Source organism: Gracilinanus agilis, chromosome 5 (genome assembly GCF_016433145.1).
Source record: "Gracilinanus agilis isolate LMUSP501 chromosome 5, AgileGrace, whole genome shotgun sequence".
Classification (NCBI taxonomy): domain Eukaryota; kingdom Metazoa; phylum Chordata; class Mammalia; order Didelphimorphia; family Didelphidae; genus Gracilinanus; species Gracilinanus agilis.
In genome coordinates this window covers 150170227-150194435 of record NC_058134.1, presented here as the reverse complement: position 1 = coordinate 150194435, position 24209 = coordinate 150170227, and the positions used below count along the sequence as shown (strand labels likewise).

At 37.0% G+C, this 24209-nt stretch overlaps 1 protein-coding gene across 1 annotated transcript in view; it reads right to left on the bottom strand.

Moving 5' to 3' along the window:
- COG5 (component of oligomeric golgi complex 5) overlaps positions 1-24209 on the bottom strand; it is a 441240-nt gene that overhangs the window by 379601 nt on the left and 37430 nt on the right. Inside the window, exon 3 of the mRNA XM_044679046.1 lies at positions 15274-15331. Within this exon, the coding sequence (XP_044534981.1) occupies positions 15274-15331 (58 nt within the window). The remainder of the gene's footprint in view (positions 1-15273; positions 15332-24209) is intronic.

The following is a 24209-nucleotide window of genomic DNA, read 5'->3' as shown; positions in this document are numbered from 1 at the left end:
CGCATGTCAGCACTGACACACATAGCCATTTTTGTGCAGCCACATACAGAGAAGTATGGGGCCGCATGCTGAGGATGAAACATTTGCTATAGTATAGTATAGACACTCTGTGCACTTATAGTGTTGTAGCAGAGAAGCAGAGACCCTTAACTAACAGCCTAACAGCATCCCATTAAGCATAGGGGTTTTACAACATCCATAAATTAGCATATCCTGTTGAGTAAGGGAGTTTTACAAATGCATGCACCAGTGGGTCACCCTTCCTCCCTAGATAAGACAGCTTTGAAGATTTAGAGTTATATCCTGTGGCGCTGGGACACATCCTTACTTCCACTGCCTAACTGTTAGACGCCAAACCCTAGCCCTCAGAAACATATATATAATCCCCTTTTAAATGCATCACTCGGGACTCTCTTGCTGAGTTCCCCCAGCTCGCACTGGCAATAATAAAGCTTTCTCCTGCTCATTTGCATTGTCTCCTGTGTTCCTCCCATGGCCACCCATTTGAACACTAACAATAGATGACAATTCTACCTATATTAATCTACCTATTTTGGTTTATTAAATACAGTTATGTTACAATTATACATTTTTGTTATTTAAACTATAAATAGCGTGAAATTATGGTGTTTTTTCTCAAAGTGACATACCACCCTAGTTATGTTCAGTTTTTTGACGAATTTTGACACTCCAAGCTCAAAAGGTTGCCCATCACTGACCTAGAACTAGAAGGGATATTAAGAATCATCTAATACAAACTTCTTGTTTCACAGTTGAGGAAACAGAGCCAGGGTGATTAAGTTACTTGTCTAAAATTTTATAGAAAATAAGAGGCATGGCTTCAACTCTAGGTCCCATGACACAAAATGCATCTTGAAAAGAATGTCTAGCTATTTTCTGGAACTTCAGGCAATAAATACAAAATCATCCACAAATGGGAACATCTGGGGGAGCTGAGTCAAAATGGAAACTTAGGAACAGCAAAAGCTGAAACCTCTCTGACTATCCTTCTATACCAATCTTTAAAAAGCACTCCAAACTAGACAGAAATCCAAACCCCAAAACAAGATGGAATCAGGGCTCTCCTGCTGAATACAACTTGAAAGGTAGGCAGAGAGAGAGTCAATTTCCATGAAGATTAGAAATAAAGACTGGGCTGGCCAAACGCCACATAAACCTACTGTGCCAAGACCTGCAATTAGATATGGGCTGATGTGGGATCCAGGTTTGGGGCTGCAACCAGAAAGGAGCCCTTCAGACCCACCATAGGAGATTCAACACTTGGATAGTGAATTTGGCCTCAGGGCAGATTAGCTAGGCCAGTAAACTCAACCAGTCTAATCTAGTAAACCAACAGAGTTGGGTGGGGATGGGGGTTGCAGAATTAGTAAATGAGTAAACAAGAGAAAAAGAAAAAAAAAAAAAGAAAGTAAGGATTGAAAGCTTCTACTGGGATGAAGACCAAAGAATAGAACCAACAGAGTATGAAAGGATCCAAGGAACTTCAAGCAAAACCTTAAAAAAACAAAACAGGGAATTGGACACTATGGGAACATATAGAGGACCTTATCAAATATAGGAAATCTTTATTCCATTTGAAGCTTGACCAAGGTATTCTCTTTGGCAGTGGCAAACACATACATTTCCTTCATTTAATATTAATCAGGGCAGCTAGGTGGTGTAGTAGAGCTCCAGGTCTGGAGTCAGAAAGACCTGATTGAAATCTGACCTTAGACATTTACTAGCTCTGTGACCTGAGGGAAATCACTTAATTGAGTTTGCCTCAGTTTCCTCATCTGTAAGTGAGCTGGAGAAGGAAATGGCAAACCACTCCAGAATCTTTGCCACGTCTAATTACCCTATAATAATATATCTGAAAGGAAAAAAAAAAAAAAAAGGTCCAGTTCCTTCTAACCTCCACTGTTTAAAAAATGTGAGCATTGCCCCCCTCCATGTCTTGGTTATTCAGAACCTATCTATACTTCTGGACAGGGAGAATTTCCTGAGACTACCATATGTGCTGCTTCTTAATAACCAGGACAATAGAGACCTAGAGGACTAAATAAAGCAGACTGGCACATGTGCATTTGTGTACTTTGTGTACTTTGTGTACTGTGTGTGTGTGTGTGTGTGTGTGTGTGTGTGTGTGTGTGTGTGTGTAGCACTGACAGTTTAAATATTACCAAACTATTGAGAAGATTTATTTCAGGTTTGCCCCCCTCAAACCTCCCTACTCATACCATTGTTCCTAGGAAATTCAAAGAATGCCCCACTCTAAAAGTATCTCCCACTATAGGTTGATAGAAAAGTGATATTATGTATTGTACCTTGCCCAGTAAATAAACTCAGGGCATATGATCCTACCATCAACCAAAGAATCAAGAAGGCCTGAGAGTATGATGGACCACATCCTCTTTGACTATTCACCAACTGAAGATATCTTGGGATGTCTAGGGGAGGCCTGAATAATAAGGTTCCATAATTGTTTTTAATAGTCCACAGAGAAGAATTTCTTGGTCTTTGATCACTAAAAGAGATCATTGGGGGGGGCGACTAGGTAGCTCAGTGGATTGAGAGCCTGGCCTAGAGATGGGAGGTCCTAGGTTCAAATCCGGCCTCAGACACTTCCCAGCTGTGTGACCCTGGGCAAGTCACTTGACCCCCATTGCCCACCCTTACCACTCTTCTGCCTAGGAGCCAATACACATAAGTTAAGGGTTTAAAATTTAAAAAAAAAAAAAGAGAGAGAGAGATCATTGATCAATTAATTTACTGGTTATTGCTAGCCTAGTCAACAAATTGATTCTCTTATCTGGAAGCCAGTCTCTCAGAATTTTTAATCATTACAATATCAAGCAATTGACAACACAATATGAGGCAGTATTTTTCTACTTGAGATCCAAGAGTAGACTAGCTATATATATTGTTATGGGCGGTATGGTGATATTGAACAGGCCCTGATAGAGAGATGGCCCAAGGTCCTCTGATGGTCTAAGGACGGAAGCTGAGTGAAATGGGAAACTTGGATGGACACCGAGTTGTGATACTGAACACTGGTCCCAGTATGTGAAGCTTGGCTGAATATACACACACCTCCCTTAAAAGTGCCCAGAACTGGGGCAGCTGGGTAGCTCAGTGGAGTGAGAGTCAGGCCTAGAGACAGGAGGTCCTAGGTTCAAACCCGGCCTCAGCCACTTCCCAGCTGTGTGACCCTGGGCAAGTCACTTGACCCCCATTGCCCACCCTTACCAATCTTCCACCTATGAGACAATGCACCGAAGTACAAGGGTTTAAAAAAAAAAAAAAAGTGCCCAGAACTAAGTGATCAAATGAGAAGCTGTGAATTGGATCACACAGCTTCTCTGACCCTTATCCTGGGTTTAACTTGATGGGTAATGCTTATGACTGCAATTTGATATTGTTTGAATAATCCCTTCCCCTTAGATCCAAAAAATATGGTAGTGAACTTTAGAATAATAACAGGATTCACCTAGGTAAGCTTTTAGGATTTAATTATAACAAGCTCAGGGGAAGGATCAGGGATTGAAGGAAGGAGGTGTTGGGAAGCTACACTATACTAATTATGATCAGGGTTGGCAATCACAGATTGATCAGGTTGTGATGTCAGCTGGAGAGGTTCCCCTCTCTGTGGCACTCAGGCCAGGCCAGGCACCTTTGGCCCTGACCCGGTGCTTTGAGGATTAATGGTATTCTTCCTCGATGACAAATAATCAATGTACTATACAGCTCTATTCAGAAGTTGTGGATGTGATAATTGATGAGACAAGATACAGGTAACCTAAGCAGGTTGGTTGGCCTACCCACCCAGCCACTCAGGGTCCCCTTCTCATGACTGAGAGAGTTTCTTCATCTAGCTTCTGCCTTTTACAGTCCTGGCAGTAACTGTTTTTTGCCCCTTGGCTCATGGCATCTGGGTAAGTTCCAAATTCTAAAACTATTGGCTGTCACTCATCCTATTCTCCATTTTGCTTCTCAGAAATTGATGTTACTATATACGTATATAGTAACATATGTATATATATACACATATATAAGCATCTCAAACATACATTTAGAAACATTTACTTTATTATAAAAAATTATTACCAAAAAAATTATTTAATACTTTTTGACCCATGTTCAGATGATGGTAGAAAAACTACTGGAAGAATACAAGAAAGTAACATGTAAAAGTTAGATATAGATAATATATATGTGCATGTGTATATTTTTTACTAAAGAGTAAATAAACTCATTCCAATATGTTAAAAAAATCCCTGAAAAGAGAATCTGTCACATTACCTATAAATATATAATGAAAATGTTTTACAATTTGAATTTCTATTCATGATTCATTTGCATAGCACTCTCAGAATTACAATACTAATGTGCTAAATTATGGATTTTTAAACCCTCAGTTAAATATCATAATAAAACATAATGTGTTATTTACCTACTATGAAAATAACAAAAGCATCATTTTTACAAAATAATGTAATTACCATTTGAACATATTTCAGCATTAAACAAATCAACATTCAAAACATTATTTCTTGAAAAGATATGTCATGTCTACTGCTATTCAAACAACATAGTAAAATCATTTGTATAGAAAATATTGTTTCTGGTCATGAGATATAATTATTATTATGATGGAAGGATTCTCATACCAACAAAATCATAAATCCTTCAAATATTAATAGATTAACAATAGTATTAATAACAATAATTCACATTTTCATGCCTTAAAGTTTACTATTTTCCTTACAGTAATAATGATATACATTGCATCTTGAACTTTAGTATTTTGACCAAGTAGATACTTGCCTTACCTTGTTCAAAATAAGCAAGAACAAAGTATTATAAATAAAATTGCAGTTTATATGCCAGTCAGTATCAATTGTAGAGGTCAAAGAAGCAGATCAATTCTTCAAAGAATCAAGTATCTTAACTGATCTTTCTAACTAAATACTTCTGTGCAAAGCTTACTCAAGGAAAATTGCCCCCCCCTTCAAAAAAATTGGAAAACATGGCTGTGAATCAAGAAATAAAAAAGGCCAACGATGCCTAAATTATTCACAAGCTACACATTTGAACATCATGAATACTTTCATCAGAAGAAGTGGAAGTAGGGAAGCAGCAAGGTGGCTCAATGGATAGAGAACTAGGCCTAGAAAAAGAAGGTCCTGGGTTCAAATTTGAATGCAAGACACTTCCTAGCTGTGACCATGGGCAAGTCACTTAATCCCTACTGCCTAGCCCTTAAACTATTCTTTTACCTTGGAACCAATAATACACAGTATTGATTCTAAGACTGAAGGTAAGGATTTGAAAGAGAAAGAGACAGAGAGTTGGAAATGGCAAGCAATAAACAATGTCAGAGAAAAATTAAAATGACAAGCAAGAAACATTAGTTTAACAAGTAATTTCACAATCATCTATCTCAGTCCAGTAAGATATTGTACATTTAATTGGAGGAAAACATATATACATATATATTTATACATATAAACATACAGAAAAAATACAAAATAAACCCCAAAAGAAAGGAGTTTAGAAAGAAAAAACATTGGCATTTGGCACCTCATAAAAAGCTTCCTGTACAAGGTGAAGCCTAAGCTAAATACTGAAGAAAGTAAGAGATTTTATAAGCTGGAGGTAAGGAAGGAATATATTTTAGGCATGAGGGAAAGCCAGTGCAAAGCCCAAGATGAGAGGTGAAATGTTATGTGTGAAAAACAGAGAAAAGATTAGTTTGGCTAGATTATAGAATGTGGTAACGGGAAGAGTGTATAATGAAACTATAAAGGTAACCTGGTGTCCTCTATGTTCAGTTCTAGTCATGCCTCAGAAACTAATCCCCTGGGATTTTGTATATGAATCTCGAACTGAATATATCCAAAATAAAATTCATTTTTCTTCTCATTGTCCCTTCTCCAAACTTCCTTTTTTCTGTTAAGAGTTCCATCCTCCTCCTAGTCACTCAGGTTTGGAGTCCTGAAGTCATTAATTCTGAACTCTCACCTAATTTATTAAATCACCCTCCGTGTTTTAAATTTTACAATCATAATGTCTCACATCTGTCTCCTTTTCTTCATACATCTACTGTTCAATTTCATCATCCACATCACCTTAATAACTAAACTTTGGTAACTGATTCATAACTGGTCTCATAGCTTCTAGACTCTCCCTAAACCAGATTATTCTCCACACAGCTGCCAAAATAATCTTCCTAAAATCACAGTTCTGATGGTATAATTATCCTACTCAGGAATCTTCAATAGCTCCCGTCAGACTTTAGGATAATGACTAACTACTCTGATTGCATTTGAAGTCCTAAACCAAAGGGCTCTAAGCCTACCTTTACAGGTTTATTTCTCACTAGTCCTCTTTATATTTTCTGGACAATTGGCTAACTTAGTATTAATCCTGGAATTCCTATATTTTACCTCTAAGTGCCCATATAGAATGCTCTCCATGCTTAAAACAATCTCTACACTCACATTCCCCTGGGAATCAGTGTAGTGTAGAGTTCTGTCAAGAACATGTCTTAGCTGCCTCTCATACATAGAAATGGCTTTTGTCTTTTAGTATCATTCTGGTTTTAAACATTGTGGTACTATATTGGTTCTGTATTAATTTAGTAGAAATGGGCAGATGATGCAAACTGGAAGAGATAGCTAATATGAGAGATATCAGACAAACTAGAACCACAGAATATGATGAAACTGAGTAGGAATGTAAGTAAAACTTGACCAAAAACAAATTAAACTCACAAGTATAAGACAAGGAAAGCTTAGCAGCAGTTAACTAGAAAATATCTACAAGTTTTGGTGGCTGGCAAGTTTCATGTGAATAAAAATTCAATATGATCTTTGACTAAAAGAGACAGAGTGAGTATCTAAGACTACGTAGTTAACAGCCCTGTTTGATTCTGACCTTGTCAAAAAATCTCTGTAATCTTCTAAATCATTCTAGATGATACATTTTAGGAAGGACATTGTTAAGCAAGACGCTGTCCAGAAGAGCCAATTATAGTTAGTCCTGCTATAAGCATACTGGCTATCCTGTGAGGTCCAGGAGGCAGAGCCAAGATGGTGGCTTAGCAGTGAAAGCTGAAATCACTCTGACAATCCTTCCAAACCTATGGGGTGCAGGAGGTATATAGCCTGGAGAAAAAATGACTTGATGGGTATATGAGCTATAATAGCTATCCTCGAGCATGTAAAGGGCTATAATTTGGTCCCAGAGAACAATATTAAGAGCAATGGGGAGAAACAGAAAAGAGGCAAATTGCAAATTGATATACAAAACAACCCAAAAGTAGAAGGGATATCTTTGGAATAGAGTGAACCTCCTCTCACTACAGTTCTTCAAGAACAACTTCTTTTCAAGTATAATGTAGTAAAGACTCTTGTTCAGGTATAGGTTGGACCAGGCAGCCTCTGAGGTCCCATGTGTGACAGATACCCTCAGCTTCCTTCAAGACTTGCTTCTCTGATTCCTCTAATCCCTAGTGTCCTCTAACTCAAAATACATCATACTTCATTACTTGTTTACATTTGGTAGCCTCTAGCAGAATGTAAATTCCTAGACAACATAAACAGTTTTTCTGTTTTCTTTTACTGTTTCATTTGTCTACCAATGGGCTGTCTTACAATTACTCCAGGTTTAATAAATACTCACTAAATTTGTAATCAGTCAACCAAAGCAAAAGCATTTTTTGAGTGCTTATCATGTGCCAGGCACTGTGCTGGAAAGACCACAAAAAAAAGGTTAAAAAAAAAAGCAATTCTAACACATATTCTAATGAGTGATACTATGAAGATTATACCAAGTGTTAAACGTTCCAGAAACTCCTCATTGAAATCCACAGTCACTAAATAAAGATATTACATTCACATCAAGACAATTAAGTAATAGAACATATGTATGGTATAGATTATGACATGCAATCAGATGGACAACCCAGCAAGTTATTCTTTCAGAATATACTTCTTGAGCAGGTGCAAATAACTGGGTCTAAAACTTAATGAAAGAGATTAAGCTATATTGCATTTCAGAAACTAATGAAACCAAGCTGATCTCAAACACAAAAATCCGTTTTGAAAAAACAAATATTCTCCCAATTGTAATTTATGGCTTAGAATCATTCAAAACCAAAATTAAAAATTAAAATTAAAAGTAACCCAAGGAGAAATGAAAAAACCTGTTTTTTTGTTGTTATTGTTTTTTTTAAGGTAGGCTAATGCATCTGACTAGTGACAACTTCCACACCAAAGTAGCATTAAAAAGAATCAGAGACAGGTGTGATGAGAAAAGGAAGTGAATCAGTCATAGAGTAAGAGTAAAGAAAACTAATCCTGAGTGCTGCCCTAGTCTCCACAAAATAGTAAAACAATCAAATAAAAACCTCCAGTGCACTGAGTAGATCTAGAAATGATTTAAGGAAAGATATGGAAAATCACAGAATGAGAATCAACTAATGTTTTGCAATATACACTAATGAGAGAATTACAAACACAGATACATTCTATTCATCAAAATACTAACTTGAGTTCTTCAAGTACTTCAAGTATTCAAGGCAGCAAAAAGAGCACTGGTTCTTGTGTCCAGAGACATGCCTTCAGATTCTACCTCTGTAATGTGTGGGGCAAGTCACAACTTCATGGAGTTTCAGTCTAACTAGACAACCTCAGAGGTCCCAACTAGCTATGGATCTATAATCTTAGAGGGTTTTGCTTTGTTTTGTTTGGATGGGACTTGTGATTTTATCAGTACAAAGTGTTCCATAGTCATAAAAATTCATCTGTTCCACTGCAAATTGACAACTGTTCTGCATACTATAATCTTAGAGAGCTGTCTGAGGTACTGAGAGATTAAATATTCTTCCTATGTTTACAGAGCTAATACATGTTAGAGAACAGATTTTACATAGATCAGGAAAAGGATTAACTGACAATACCAAGAGTTATTATCAAATTTATCATTTATGATAAACTGCTTAATTTTATCTAGACAGAATAACAACAACAATGAAAATAAAAACTTACTAAAATGCCATGCGGTAGCCAAGGCATTGGACAGAGATGAAGGACACAAGTAGGAATCCCAAGTCTTCATTTACTGGGTAAGCTGGAGCAAGCCACTTAACTACTCTGGGCCTCAGAAAACTATTAAGGAGTTAGATTTTATGACCTCTAAGATTCTTTTTAACTCAAGGTCTACTGTCCAATGACCTTAAAATATTGAGACTTATAAAAATTAAAGTCCTCAGGCAGTCTTTGCACTAAATTCTTATTGAAAAAGAAAGACAACTCTAATAAGCCACAGACATCATAATTACCTATATTATTCAAAGGAGATATGAGTTAGGTAGAGAACCTAAACCAGTTGTCATCACTACTAATTACCATAGAAAACACCATCATAATAGAAATTCTGTTAGTCAATAAACATTTATTAAGCTCCTACTATGGGCCAGGAGACATAAAGAAAGGCAAAAGACATGCCCTCTCTTCCCTCAAAGAGCTCACAACCTAATGGGGGAAACAACATTCAAGCACCTATGTACAAAAAATCTATAAATAGGAAAAATAGGAAACAATAGAAGGAAGGCACTAGAATTAAAGGGTATCAGGAAAAACTTCATGAAAAAGGTGACATTTCGGCTAGTACTTAAAGGAAACAAGAAGACAGGTGAGATGGAGCATATTCCAAGCACGGGAGACAGCTAATGAAAATGCCCAGAGACAACAGATGAAGTATCTAGTTCAAGGATAAGTAAGAAGGATAGTGTCAGTGAATCAAAGAGCATATAGTGAGGAGTAAGGTGTTAAGAAAACTGGAAAGGTAGGAGGGGGCTAGAGAACTTGATATTTGATCCTGGAGGTAAAAAGGAAGTCCCTGAAGTTTACTGAGTACAGAAATGGCATAATCAGACCCGCCCTTTAGGAAAATCACTTTGGCAGTGTAAAAATAAAATAAGGGAGCCAGATAGGAGGCAAATAAAGGCTCAAAATTGATTTTAATACTTTTGATAGATGTTATTAAAAGTATCTTCATTGGTAAAGTGAAGTGAAGCGCAAAGATGAACTTCCCTTCAGGGCCAGGAGCAAGTGAACCTTAAAGAGATTCTTGCTTAAGAAAAATAAATTTTTTATTTAAAATATATAAGGGTCAAAGGATTTCTAAGAGATTTTAACTCCACCCAAATAAACTCCCAGGTTCCGCAAGGAACTGCTTCTCCTGTGGTTCACAGGCTATGAAAAATCTCCCTGATCTAACAAAATTTTATACTATTCCAACTAAAACTACCACTATAGTTCTTAACTTCGTCTTTAAGTTATAAAGATATCCAAGGCTAGCTGGTTGAGTCTCCACAAGAATCAGGTAGGACTCTGAGCCTTAACAGACTCAGAGTCCAAACCAAAGACCAGATTTTCTTTGATCTTTTCAGTTTAACCAATCTATACACAGTAACAGATAAATGAATAATGTTTCCCAAGTTGGAAAAGAAAACATTCCTCTCCTTCAAGTCTTTCACTCAGAGATAAAGAGAGGCAAAGATGTTACCTTCTCTAGCCCTGTGAGAGAAAAGAACCTGCATGTGGCTGTCAACTGCCAGAAGCCAACTTCCAAAATACCACACCCAAAGAGTGAAACTGTCATAGAAAACAGTTACAACTGCCAACAGTTAAAATTAACACACTCTCTCAGCTCTATTTGAAACTCCAATTCTTCCTCAAGCCAGCTTCTCTACTTCTTATCTCTAAACTAATAAAATAATACTTATTTTCTAATATCATCCTTATAGCAGCTAAGAAGAGGATGGGCTGAAGTGGCAACAGACTTGTGGCAGGTAGATCAACCAGCAAACTACTGCAGTAGTCATGGTGTGGGGCAATAAGGGTCTTGTACCAGTGTGGTGGCAGAATCAGAGAAGTAAAGACAGCATTTTTAAGAGATGTTACATAGGTAAAATTAACCAGCCATGACAACAGATTAGATGGGGGAGTAACAGAGAATAAGCCTGGGGGAGGTGGTACCCTCAACAGTAATAAGGCAATTTAAAAGCAAGAAGGATAATGAGTTTGATTTATGAACATGATAAGTTTAAGAAGTCTACAGGACATCCAAATATGGGTGTCTAACAGACAGTTGAATATGCAAGAGTAGAAGTAAACAGAGAGAATAGGGCTAGATTAGTAGATCTGAGAATCATCAGTATAGAGATGATAATTGGATCCATAGGAGCTGATAAGATCAAGAGAAATAGTATGGAGAGGAAAGGAAAAATGCCTAGGCTCAAGTTCTGTGAGACATAAACAGCTGGAGGGCATGACCAGCATGCTGAAAATCCAGCAAAGGATTCTGAGAAGTGATCTGCTAGGTAGGTAGAGAATCAAGACAAAGTTCCAAAAACCAAGAGAGAAGAGAGTATTGTAATGGGGAGATTAAACATTAGCACCCAGGCTGCCAGGTTGACTCTAAAGACCTAAGAGTTCTATAATGGAATGAAGCCGGGATTTTGAAAAGGTGTAGGAGTTTGACCAAGCTGGAGGAAAGGAGGTGTTGTGGCTGTGTGGTCCAGTTTTTGCCAAATACCCAAGGAGCTGTCGGTGTGGGATACCACTGAGAAGAATATTTATTCTTCAAGGAAACATTGTGGCCTAGGTTGAGGAAAGGACTGGGTTATCTGTTGGTGAACAGCAGATCAATCTTCCTTACTCCCTGGAGTCTGCTTTGGAGTAACTGGCTACTTTGAACTTGTCCTATGACATCTTTGACCATCTTGGAGCATCTCTGAATCTGTACTGTCTTATGGGAAAAAGAGGGGAAGTTAACTCAATATTTAAATGGGTTCAGAAGGGTGAGTAGGAGACAGGAATGGACAATAGGTGGAGACTTAATAAGCCAGGGAAACTGGGTTTAACTGTTTGGCAATGACAGTTGACAGAAGTGACAATTGGGCCTTAACTGTCACCCTGCTCCACCTAGCCTGAGATAAAACAGAGTATAACAAATACACACACTACGAGAACTTTAAGGTATGAAGAAAACAAAACAAGGAAACAGGTTAATTGTAATTTGAGAGGATAGGCGAGGGGGTGAGGTGAAACTATGCCTAACTGCCCAGGACTGGAGTCAAAAGGGTAAGTTCCTTAGCCAACCTAGCTTCTGCCAGGTTGACAGCTTGGCTAAAAACCTGAGAAAGAGGACTTGGGTTTGGGTTCTCATAACTGATCCAGAGATGTCTTCAGGATACCAGGAACCAACTCCTCCAAAGCCGATGATCCAAAAGTAACCAGGTAGGGAAAGATGCCTGCAAAGTGTCCACCAGAACACAGGCCTCTTCCATACTCAGAGTTGACTTGCAGGATGATATCTTCAGCCTTTACAACCTTCACCAATCTCCAAGATCCCAGGTCAAATAGGGACTGCTGATTGCACTTCTGCTCCAAACTCCTCTCAAAACAGCAATGTCTGTTGCTTAGCTCTCTCCTCTCTCCCCCTGCATTCCATTCAGAATGTCCATGACTTCCAGCAAAGGCTTTCACTAATATGCTTGCAAAAATCTTCTTTTATACTTTTAAAGTCTATACCTATTACAACTGTGAGGACCCCTCTTCAGCCCCTCCTAGTTTAGTTAGAGACCAACTTAGTTAGAAATCTAGTTAAACTAATAGGCTATTCTTTAGAATAGAAATACCCCTCTCTCTACTTCTCTCAGTTATTACAAATAAACCCAGTTTGTTAGCACTTCTTGTCTCTTCTTAGTTATAAAGAACCCATATCATTGGTTTTCCCTGGTTGGCAGGTTGGCAGTTGGTCCCAAACCTCACATCCCTATTTGGTTTACCTGTGTTCCTCTGTCTGTTTTTCCCTTGTGAGGTGTGAGGGTGTCCCAGTCTATTTTTATTCCCAATTCCCAATATTATCTTTTTCAGTATGAAGGAAAAGACAATGATCAACAGTGTTAAAAGGTTCAGAGAAATTGAGAAGAATATGGCCTGAGAAAAGGACACTGACTTTGACAATTTAGGGACCATTGCTATCTTTGTTTCAGTTGAATGATAGAATCTGAAGTCAAACTGAAGAGTTATGAAGAGTATCCATTGTAGACAACCTACTCAAGGAGTTTAGCCACAAATGGGGTAAGAGATATATTGGAATGATAATGGAGATGGATGGATCGAGTGTGGGTATTTTGAGAATGAGAGAGACATGGGCATTTTTTTTGGACAGTAGGGAAGTTGTCAACAGACAAGGAGAGATTTACGATAAAGGAGAGCGTAGAGAAAACAGAAGAGACAATCTGTTGGAGGAGACAGGATGGAATGGGGTCACTTGCACATGTAGAAAGGGTTGGCCTTGGCACAGAGAAGTGCTACTCCCATCTCATACAATGAGTCATGTGAAACAGGATGCCAAAAGGTACCCAGGTAATGGAAGGTAGAAAAAGGAGCACTTGGTTAATAGCCTCAATTCTTTTCTGCAAAATATGAGCAAAACTCTCAGCTGAAAAGGTAGGGTAGGGAAGGTTTGAAAAAGAATAAAAAGGTTTGGAAGAGTGTTATGAGTGAGTGGGATGGTGAGCTGATAAAGGAGATACAGTAATAGTCTGGCAGCAATTAGGGCCCATTTGAGGTGATACAACATAAATTTGCAGTGGATCTAATCAGCATATATGCATGATTTTTTCCTATCTCCATTTAGAGCACCTGTGTAGAAGCAAATGGGACTTATGCAAGGCTGAGGCTTGACAAGACAAAGTCATGATAAGATAAAGGAGCAATGGACTCAAGAGAGGACAGTGTAGAGTTGAAGTTGTTCATCATGGGGTTAAGTACAGAATAGAGGACAGTGTAAATAGTACAGGAATAACTGCTTAGGAAAGAGTTGAGGAGTTGAAAGAAACTGAAGAGGAGGGATCAGTATTAGAAGTAGAAATCCAAAAGACTGTGATAAGACAAGGGAATTTCAGAGTTTTTGAACATGGAGGTGGTACATTTATGTGATGGCAAGATCAAGCATATGACCACCTTTGTGCGTGGCTGAAGTAGAGAAGAGTAAGTCATGGGAAGTGAGTAGGTTTAAGAACTGAATAGTTAGGGTATTTGAGGGAGGCTCAACTTATATGATGAAGTCCCCTAGTATGAGAGGAGTTAAGAAGAGAGAAAAATTGTGAACCAGATGAACTCTCTCTGAAAAAGAAATGGGAGTTTGCTGGATACATGAAGTGGATTGTATAAATTTTAGAGAAGAGGCATGTAATTTTTCAAAAATTCTATGTGTGGGGAAAGAAATGCCATTATAGAGAATCCATAATATTTCTGTGGTTCACCAGAGGAAGTATGCCTCATATATAATAATTCATTCAAGTTAATTTACAACTCATTGGTCGTTTTTGCTGTAGAATATTCTTTAGTATTACAAATAAAAATTTTTTAATTCTAGAGGATTTAAGAATTTTTTTTTAGAAATTATAGAACCTTTTCCAAGTAGGAAGCAAATTTTTAGTATAAGTAATGTCTAATTTAATATTCAGAATGGTCCTCTAACAATACTACCTGCTGAGTATAATGAAAAACATATGACAAATAAAGTATTCTATTTTAAATTTAATGTCTAGATATTATGTTGACATACTAAATATATACGAAATCTGCAAGACAACTAAATTTTTTAGCTTTGAGTGAAATTTTTTAGAATGGATATATATATTATATAAATCAGTTGGTTTTTTTTTTTAATTTTGTAGAAATAGGAAGAAAGATGCTTCCTGAAGCTAAATTCTTCAGGGAATTTAGCCAATTTAAAAAATTGTAGTAATTAGGAAAAAATGAGAAATTTTATGTTTATTATTTTTTAAATTCCTAGAATAATCTTGTTATGTTGCTAACTGATTCTTAAGATTAGTTGGGACATCGGATCAGAAAACAAGAAATATTTCTGGGAAACGATCTGCTACTGTCCAACCCAGTGGTTCCCAAACTTTTTTGGCCTACCACCCCTTTTCCAGAAAAAATATTACTTAGCGCCCCTGGAAATTATTTTTTTTAATTTTAATAGCAATTAATAGGAAAGATAAATGCACCTGTGGCCATCACTGCCTTCCTGGATCGCTGCAGCACCCACCAGGGGGCGGTGGCACCCACTTTGGGAATCACTGGTCTAACCTGACATCCTGTCCTACCTACAAGACAAGCTACACATAAATAATAAGTTTAAATTCTTTTCTAAAAAATTTTCATAGTTAATGAAACATACCTTCTAAAGATTCAATCCCTGTTGCCTGCGCCAATAAATCTTCATGCCTTGCAACTACCTGAAAAATGAGAATCAATAAATAGCATTTACTTTAATTACAGTTAGCAAGAAATGCACAAAATATAACTTAAATGTCCTTGGAACTTCCAGCCACGTTAGCAACTTAAAAAACAGAGATAAACAGGCTTGTGTGCCCCAGTGCCTTACACCAATGAAAATATAAATTTACCTAAGACCAAATATGGATCAGGAAACCAAAAGAAGGAACTTATAACCAAAGGCCTATAAAACAATGCATACCCTTTGATCTAATAATACTGATACAAGGTCTGTATCCCAAAGAGGATTAAAAAAAAAGGGGGTCAAGGGGATGGGGTTACTTGTACAAAAATATTTATAGTGGCCCTTTTTGTGGTGGCAAGGAATTGGAAATTGAAGGAATGACCATCATTTGGGGATGGCTGAACAAATCATGATATATGATGGTGATGGAATACTATTGAGCTGTAAGAAATGGTGAACATTGGAACGGCTAGGTGACTCAGTGGATTGAGAGTCAGGCCCAGAGATGAGAGGTCCTGAGTTCAAATCTGGCCGCAAACACTACCTAGCTATGTGATCCTGGGCAAGTCACTTAACCCCCACTGCCTAGCCCTTACCACTCCTTCAGCCTTGAAGCCAATACACAATACTGATTCTAAGATAGAAGGCAAGGGTTTAAAAAAAGAAGAAATGATGAACTGCATGATTTCAAAAAGAGTTGGAAAGATCTACATGAACTGATGCAGATCGAAATAAGCAGAACCAGGAGAACACTGTATACACAGTAATAGCAATATTGTGAGATGATCAACTGTGAAAGACTTAGCTACTGCCAGTCATACAATGATCCAGGATAATTCTAAAGGAATTATGCAAAGAATGCCATCTACATGCAGTGAAAGAACTGTTGGAGTCAGAATACAGATCAAAGCATGTGATTTTTCACTTTAGTTTTTCTGGGTTTTGATTTGGGGGTTTTGATTTTATAAGAGTATCTCTTACAACAGTGAATAATATGGAAATGTTTTGCATGATAATAAACATATAACCCAGATCCAATTACATGCCAGCTCTAAGAAGGGGAAGGGAAGGGAGGAAAGGAGACAATTTGGATTGTTTAACGTCATAAAATTTATGTGGAAAATTTTTATTACATATAATTAGTAAAATTAAAAAATATTTTTAAAAAGAAAAGAAACCAAAAGAAAAACTGAATTTAAGTGACTTGTTCCATACCAGAACTGCATTTAAAAAAAAAAAAAAAAAGCTTAGAGGAAATAGGAAAGTGTGCCACCTACAAGACAAAGTCAGTGCTGATAAAAAAAAAATCTATATAATCCCAGGATGACCAGACATATGCCAGAATAGGTAGCAAAGCCCTAAATCCAGGGCAACAAGAGCAAAAGGCTCAATACATCATTGACCTTGAGAAACCCCAGGAAGCAGAAGTATGAACACTGGGTCATCCCAAACCCATGAATTCTTATGTTCCTAGCATTCTGAGCTGAGATGCCATAGAACATCCTGAAAATCTAGCACTCTGAACTTCAAAAATCAGGGCAGGACAGGAGGACGGGAGGCTTAACTCCAGAAAGTAGAAGTCAGTACAGGAACTCTGGGGAGGCAAGAACAACACAGATCAACCCCACTAAAAAGCACAACAGGGGGGACAAAGTTTAGCCCACTGGGAAGAAAAGTTCTAGTTTAGAAACTAAAGCTTGAGAGATGAGTAAACTAAAGAAGACAAAAACCAATATAAAAAATTGCTATAAATCTAGAGCTCACCCAAAAAAGGAGAAGGTAACTAACTGTAATCACTGGTAGTAGAATTTCAAGGGGAAAAAAAGAAATGTTCTGCAAGGATTTTTTTAAAGCCTGTACACTACATTTCAATAAATCAAAAATAAACACTGTTCAGATCTATTAAAAGTAGAAGGTAAAAGAAAAAGAATCCGCCTGAAGGAAAAACCAAAAGTAAAAATCCTAGGAATGTCAACAACCAAGTCAAAGAAACAAGCATCCAGAAAAAAATTCAAGTACCAAAGGTCATAGTTAAACTGCATACAAGTCCTGACAGCATCTATGAAAAATGAGAGATGTCTGAATACAATTCCCTAAAAGCAAAAGATATGGGCTAATAATCAAGAAAAAACTTATCTTAGTATAATCCTAGATTGGGAAAATGGATCTTTAATGGAAAGGAGGACTTTCAAGTCTTTCTGATAAAAAAAGTGGACCTGAGTAGGAACTTTATAGCACAAATACAAGAATCAAGAAAAATCTAGAAAGGTAAATTTATTTGAGGAATTTAAAGGAGCTAAATGGTGATAGAGAAGAAAAAAAACTAGCATCCCTTCAGAACTCCAGTTTCATTAAAGGATATTAAAGGAGTTAAATTAGAAAAACAGAGGTCCTAAAGGAGACTGGTTCTGTTGAGAATTTTAAGAGGGAAAGGAGAAGGAAGGTTAAATAATAAAAATAATAACTAGCATTCCTATAGTTCCTACAAAGTGCCAGGCACTATGCTATATGTTCTTTATAAATATTATTTTATCCTCACAACATTTCTGAGTAGTAAATACTACTATTATACTCATTTTACAGATAAGGAATCTGAGGAAAACAGAGGTTAAATAACTTGTTCACATAGCTAATGAGTATCTAAGCCAGATTTGAGCTCAGGTCTTTCTGGGTCCAGGCCCAACATGCTAATCACTGTATCACCTAGCCTCAGCTGATAATAAAGAAATAATAGATATTACAGTTCCGGGTTAAGATGGTGGCAGAGTAAAAAGCAACACTTAACCTCTCCTAACCGAAACATACAGGACTCCTCAAGGGGACATAAAAACAAATCCAGACGAACGGAGGGACCCCACAACAGGGCTCAGTGTGGAAGGTACGTGGAAACGGGACATTTCCATGCTATAAAGGGATGAAACAGCTCTCACTAAATCACAGGCTGAGCAACCCCCTCCCCCACACCCACCACTTACATTTCCAAGGCCAGCTCAAAAGAAGTAGAGCAAGTTTGGGGCACCCATTGAGTCATTGGCAGCTCCAGGGCCTGCTCTTGAGAGCAGCAAGACTTAATACCCCAAAAGGCCTTTAAAGACCGTGCACGGACATTGAGAGCTGACACTGAGCGCAGGCGTGGGTGGAGGCGGATGCAGGCTTAAGCGCAGGCTCTGAAACCTTGAGTGGAGAACCAGTGCACACGGATATACGACTGTGGAAGCAGCGCCCTGAGACTTGTAAAGGAGCCTCCAGCAGAGGGTCAAGCAAGGGGGACCACCAGGAGGCTTGACCTTGAGAATAATCAGACCTGAGACCTCAGGAGCCTAAAGAGCGCAGACAGACCATGAGCATGAGGATAAAGCTGAGAAGGTGCTGGGCTTAAAATGGCAACCCAGAATCAGGAAGCCCAGAAGAGAAAGATTAACAAGAAGAAGAAATCTTAAACACTCAACAACTTTTACATAGAGAAAATCCAGACAACAGAGCAAACAGAGAGGAGAACAAACAAGCAATCACATCCGAACCCTCCCAAAATAATGAAAACAGGTCACAAGCTCTTGAAGAGTTCAAATCTGAGATGACGAGAAAGTTAGAAAAGATTTGGCTAGAGAAATGGGAAATAGCTCAAAAGGAAATCAGGCAAGAAAATAACAGTTTAAAAGGCAGAATTTTGCAATTGGAAAGTGAAGCTCAGAAATCAAATGAACTGATAAGCAAACTGAACACCAGAAATGACCAGATTGAAAAGGAAAGCCAAAAGATTATAGCCGAAAACCAGTCCCTAAAGGCTAGAATTGAGCAATTAGAAGCCAATGATCTCTCAAGAGAGCAAGAACAAATAAAACAAAGTCAAAACACTGATAAAATAGAAGGAAACATGAAATATCTCAAAGAGAAAGAGACAGACCAAGAAAACCAGTCTAGAAGAGACAATCTGAGAATCATTGGTCTTCCTGAAAAAGCAGAAATTAATAGAAATTTGGACTCCATACTAAAAGAAATTATTTATCAAAATTGCCCTGAAGTTCTACAACAAGAGGGCAATATAGACATTGAAAGGATCCGTAGATCACCCTCTATACTAGACCCAGAAAAGACAACCCCCAGGAATATAATAGCCAAATTCAAGAGCTTCCAAGTAAAAGAAAAAATTTTAAAAGAAGCCAGAAAGAGACAATTCAGATATCAAGAAGCACTAATCAGGATCACACAGGATCTGGCAGCCTCCACGCTAAAAGACCTCAAGGCTTGGAATATGATATTCAGAAAGGCAAGAGAACTTGGTCTTCAACCACAGATCAACTACCCATCAAAAATGACTACATACTTCCAGGGGAAAGTATGGGCTTTCAACAAGATAGAAGATTTCCAAGTATTTGCACAGAAAAGACCAGGACTAAATGGAAAGTTTGATATCCAACCACAAAAATCAAGAGAAACATGAAAAGGTAAATAAAAAACAAAGGGGAAAGAAAGAAAATTCATATTTTTTAAATTTGCCTCTTTAAGGGCTTCAATAAGATCAAATTATCTGCATTCCTATGTGGAGAAATGCTATGTATAATTCTCTGTAGTGAACTCTATTCACTATTATAGTATTTACTATTATAGTAATCAGAAGAATAATTCATAGGGAGAGGTTGGAATACTAAATGGTCTAAGATGATATGGGGAGTGGGAAAGAGGTGAATAGGAGGGGACACCAAGAGAAACTTGAGTGAATAACAAAAATAGCATATTCTATTACACACAAAGAGGGCATGGGAAGGGGAGGGGACAAATACTATTATAAGCAGGTGAGGAAGAGAGCATTAAGAGGTAATATTTAAACCTTACTCTCAGTGTAATTAACCCTGAGAGGGAAGAGTAGCTATGTTATCCATTGGGATATAAAACTCTATCTAACCCTACTGAGAAAGTCAGAAGGGATAAACCAAGGGGAGCAGGGGAGTGGGGAGGTCAAAAAAGGGAGGGGAGAAGAAGGGGGAGGGAATTTATTAGACCTTTCAAAATAAAAAGAGGGGAATAATAAGAGAGGGGGTTGAAAGGGAAGTTAATCAAGAGAGGGGATAAGGGTTACCGGCTTAAAGCAAACAACTGCTTTAAAAGGAAATAGCATAAGAAGAAGGGGTAGAACTAGGGGAGGATACAAGAATGTCAGCGAAAGCACAACTGATAATTATAACTCTGAATGTGAATGGGATGAACTCACTCATAAAACAGAAGCAAATAGCAGAGTGTATTAGAAACCAAAATCCTACCATATGTTGTCTACAAGAAACACATATGAGGCAGGTAGACATACACAATTTTAAGGTTAAGGGCTTGAGCAAAATCTTTTGGGCATCAAATGAGAAAAAGAAGGCAGTAGTAGCTATTATGATTTCTGACAAAGCCAAAGTAAAAATAGATATGATTAAAAAAGACAGGGAAGGTCATTATATCCTGATTAAAGGCAGTATAGACAATGAGGAAATAACAGTGCTCAATATACATGCACCAAGTGGCATAGCATCCAAATTCATAAAGGAGAAACTGGCAGAGCTCAAGAAGGAAATAGATAGTAAAACCATAATAGTGGGAGATCTAAATATTCCTCTTTCAGATCTAGATAAATCAAACCGAAAAATAAATAAGAAAGAGGTAAGAGAGGTGAATGAAGTCCTAGAAAAATTAGATTTAATTGATATGTGGAGAAAAACAAATAGAGACAAAAAGGAATACACCTTCTTTTCAGCTGCACATGGTACATTCACAAAGATTGACCATGTAATAGGGCATAGAAACATTGCAAACAAATGCAAAAGAGCAGAAATAATAAATGTAATCTTCTCAGATCATAATGCAATAAAAATAATAATTAGTAAGGGCACCTGGACAGGAAAATCAAAAACTAATTGGAAATTAAATTATATGATTCTCCAAAACCAGTTAGTCAAAGAAGAAATCATAGAAACAATCAACAATTTCATCGAAGAGAATGACAATGATGAGACATCCTACCAAACTCTGTGGGATGCGGCCAAGGCAGTACTCAGGGGGAAATTTATATCCTTGAGTGCATATATTAACAAATTAGGGAGTGCAGAGATTAGTGAATTGGGCATGCAACTTAAAAAACTAGAAAGCGAGCAAATTAAAAATCCCCAGATGAAAACTAAATTAGAAATACTAAAAATCAAGGGAGAAATTAATAAAATTGAAAGTAAAAGAACTATTGAATTAATAAATAAGACTAGAAGCTGGTATTTTGAAAAAACAGATAAAATAGACAAAGTACTGATCAATCTAATAAAAAAAAAAGGAAAGAAGAAAACCAAATTGACAGTATCAAAGATGAAAAGGGAGACCTCACCTCTAATGAAGGGGAAATTAAGGAAATCATTAAAAACAATTTCGCCCAATTATATGGCAAGAAATATAACAATCTAGGAGATATAGATGAATATTTACAAAAATATAAATTGCCTAGATTAAAAGCAGAAGAAATAGAATACCTAAATAATCCCATATCAGAAAAAGAAATTGAACAAGCCATCAAAGAACTCCCTAAGAAAAAATCACCAGGGCCTGATGGATTCACAAGTGAATTCTATCAGACATTCAAAGAGCAACTAATCCCAATACTCTACAAATTATTTGACATAATAAGCAAAGAAAGAGTCCTACCAAATTCCTTTTATGACACAAATATGGTACTGATTCCAAAGCCAGGTAGATCAAAAACAGAGAAAGAAAACTATAGACCAATCTCCCTAATGAACATAAATGCAAAGATCTTAAATAGAATACTAACAAAGAGACTCCAGCAAGTAATCAAGAAGATCATCCACCATGATCAGATGGGATTTATACCAGGAATGCAAGGATGGTTCAACATTAAGAAAACCATCCACATAAATTGACCATATCAACAATCTAACAGACAAAAATCACATGATTATCTCAATAGATGCTGAAAAAGCCTTTGACAAAATACAGCATCCATTCCTATTGAAAACACTGAAAAGTATAGGAATAGAAGGACCTTTCCTAAAAATAATAAACAGTATATACCTAAAACCATCAGCAAGCATCATATGCAATGGGGATAAATTAGAAGCCTTCCCAATAAGAACAGGAGTGAAACAAGGAAGCCCATTATCACCTCTATTATTCAACATAGTACTAGAAACACTAGCAGTAGCAATTAGAGAAGAAAAAGAAATTGAAGATATCAAAATAGGCAATGAGGAGAGTAAGCCATCACTTTTGGCAGGTGATATGATGGTCTACTTAAAAAATCCCAGAGAATCAACTAAGAAGCTTGTAGAAATAATCAATAACTTTAGCAGAGTTGCAGGATACAAAACAAATGCACATAAATCATCAGCATTTCTATATATTTCCAACACATGACAGCAGCAAGAGGTAGAAAGAGAAACACCATTTAAAATCACCCTAGATAACATAAAATACTTAGGAATCCATCTACCAAAACAAACACAGGACTTATATGAAAACTACAAAAACTTTCCAAACAAATAAAACTAGATCTAAACAATTGGAAAAACATTGATTGCTCATGGGTAGGAAGAGCTAATATAATAAAAATGACAATTCTATCCAAATTAATTTACCTATTTAGCACCATACCTATCAAACTACCAAAAAACTTCTTTACTGAATTAGGAAAAACTATAACAAATTTCATTTGGAATAACAAAAGATCAAGAATATCAAGGGAAATAATGAAAAAAAAATGTGAAGGAAGGGGGCCTAGCTGTACCAGATATTAAACTATACTATAAAGCAGCAGTCATCAAAACAATATGGCACTGGCTAAGAGACAGAAGGGAGGATCAGTGGAATAAACTTGGGGTTAATGACATCAGCCAGACAGTATATGATAAACCCAAAGAGCCCAACTTTTGGGACATGAATCCACTATTTAACAAAAACTGCTGGGAAATTTGGAAAACAATATGGGAGAGATTAGGTTTAGATCAACATCTCACACCCTACACCAAGATAAATTCAGAATGGGTGAATGACTTGAATATAAAGTGGGAAACTATAAATAAGTTAAGTGAACACAGAATAGTATACTTGTCAGATCTCTGGAAAAGGAAAGATTTTAAAACCAAGCAAGAGTTAGAGAAAATTACAAAATGTAAATTTAATGGTTTTGATTATATTAAACTAAAAAGCTTTTGTACAAACAAAAACAATACAGCCAAAATCAGAAGGGAAACAACAAATTGGGAAAAAATCTTTATAACGAAAAACTCTGACAGGGGTCTAATTACTCAAATATACAAGGAGTTAAATCAATTGTATAAAAAATCAAGCCATTCCCCAATTGAGAAATGGGCAAGAGACATGAATAGACAATTTTCAGGTAAAGAAATCAAAAGTATCAATAAGCACATGAGAAAGTATTCTAAACCTCTAATAATCAGAGAAATGCAAATCAAAACAACTCTGAGGTATCACCTCACACCTAGCAGATTGGCTAAAATGAAAGAAGGGGAGAGTAATGAATTCTGGAGGGGATGTGGCAAAACTGGGACATTAATGCATTGCTGGTGGAGTTGTGAACTGATCCAACCATTCTGGATGGCAATTTGGAACTATGCTCAAAGGGCTATAAAAGAATGCCTACCCTTTGATCCAGCCATACCATTGTTGGGTTTGTACCCCAAAGAGATCATAGATAAATAGACTTGTACGAAAATATTTATAGCTGAGCTTTTTGTGGTGGCAAAAAACTGGAAAAGGAGGGTATGTCCTTCAATTGGGGAATGGCTGAACAAATTGTGATATATGCTGGTGATGGAATACTATTGTGCTCAAAGGAATAATAAACTGGAGGAATTCCATGTGAACTGGAAAGC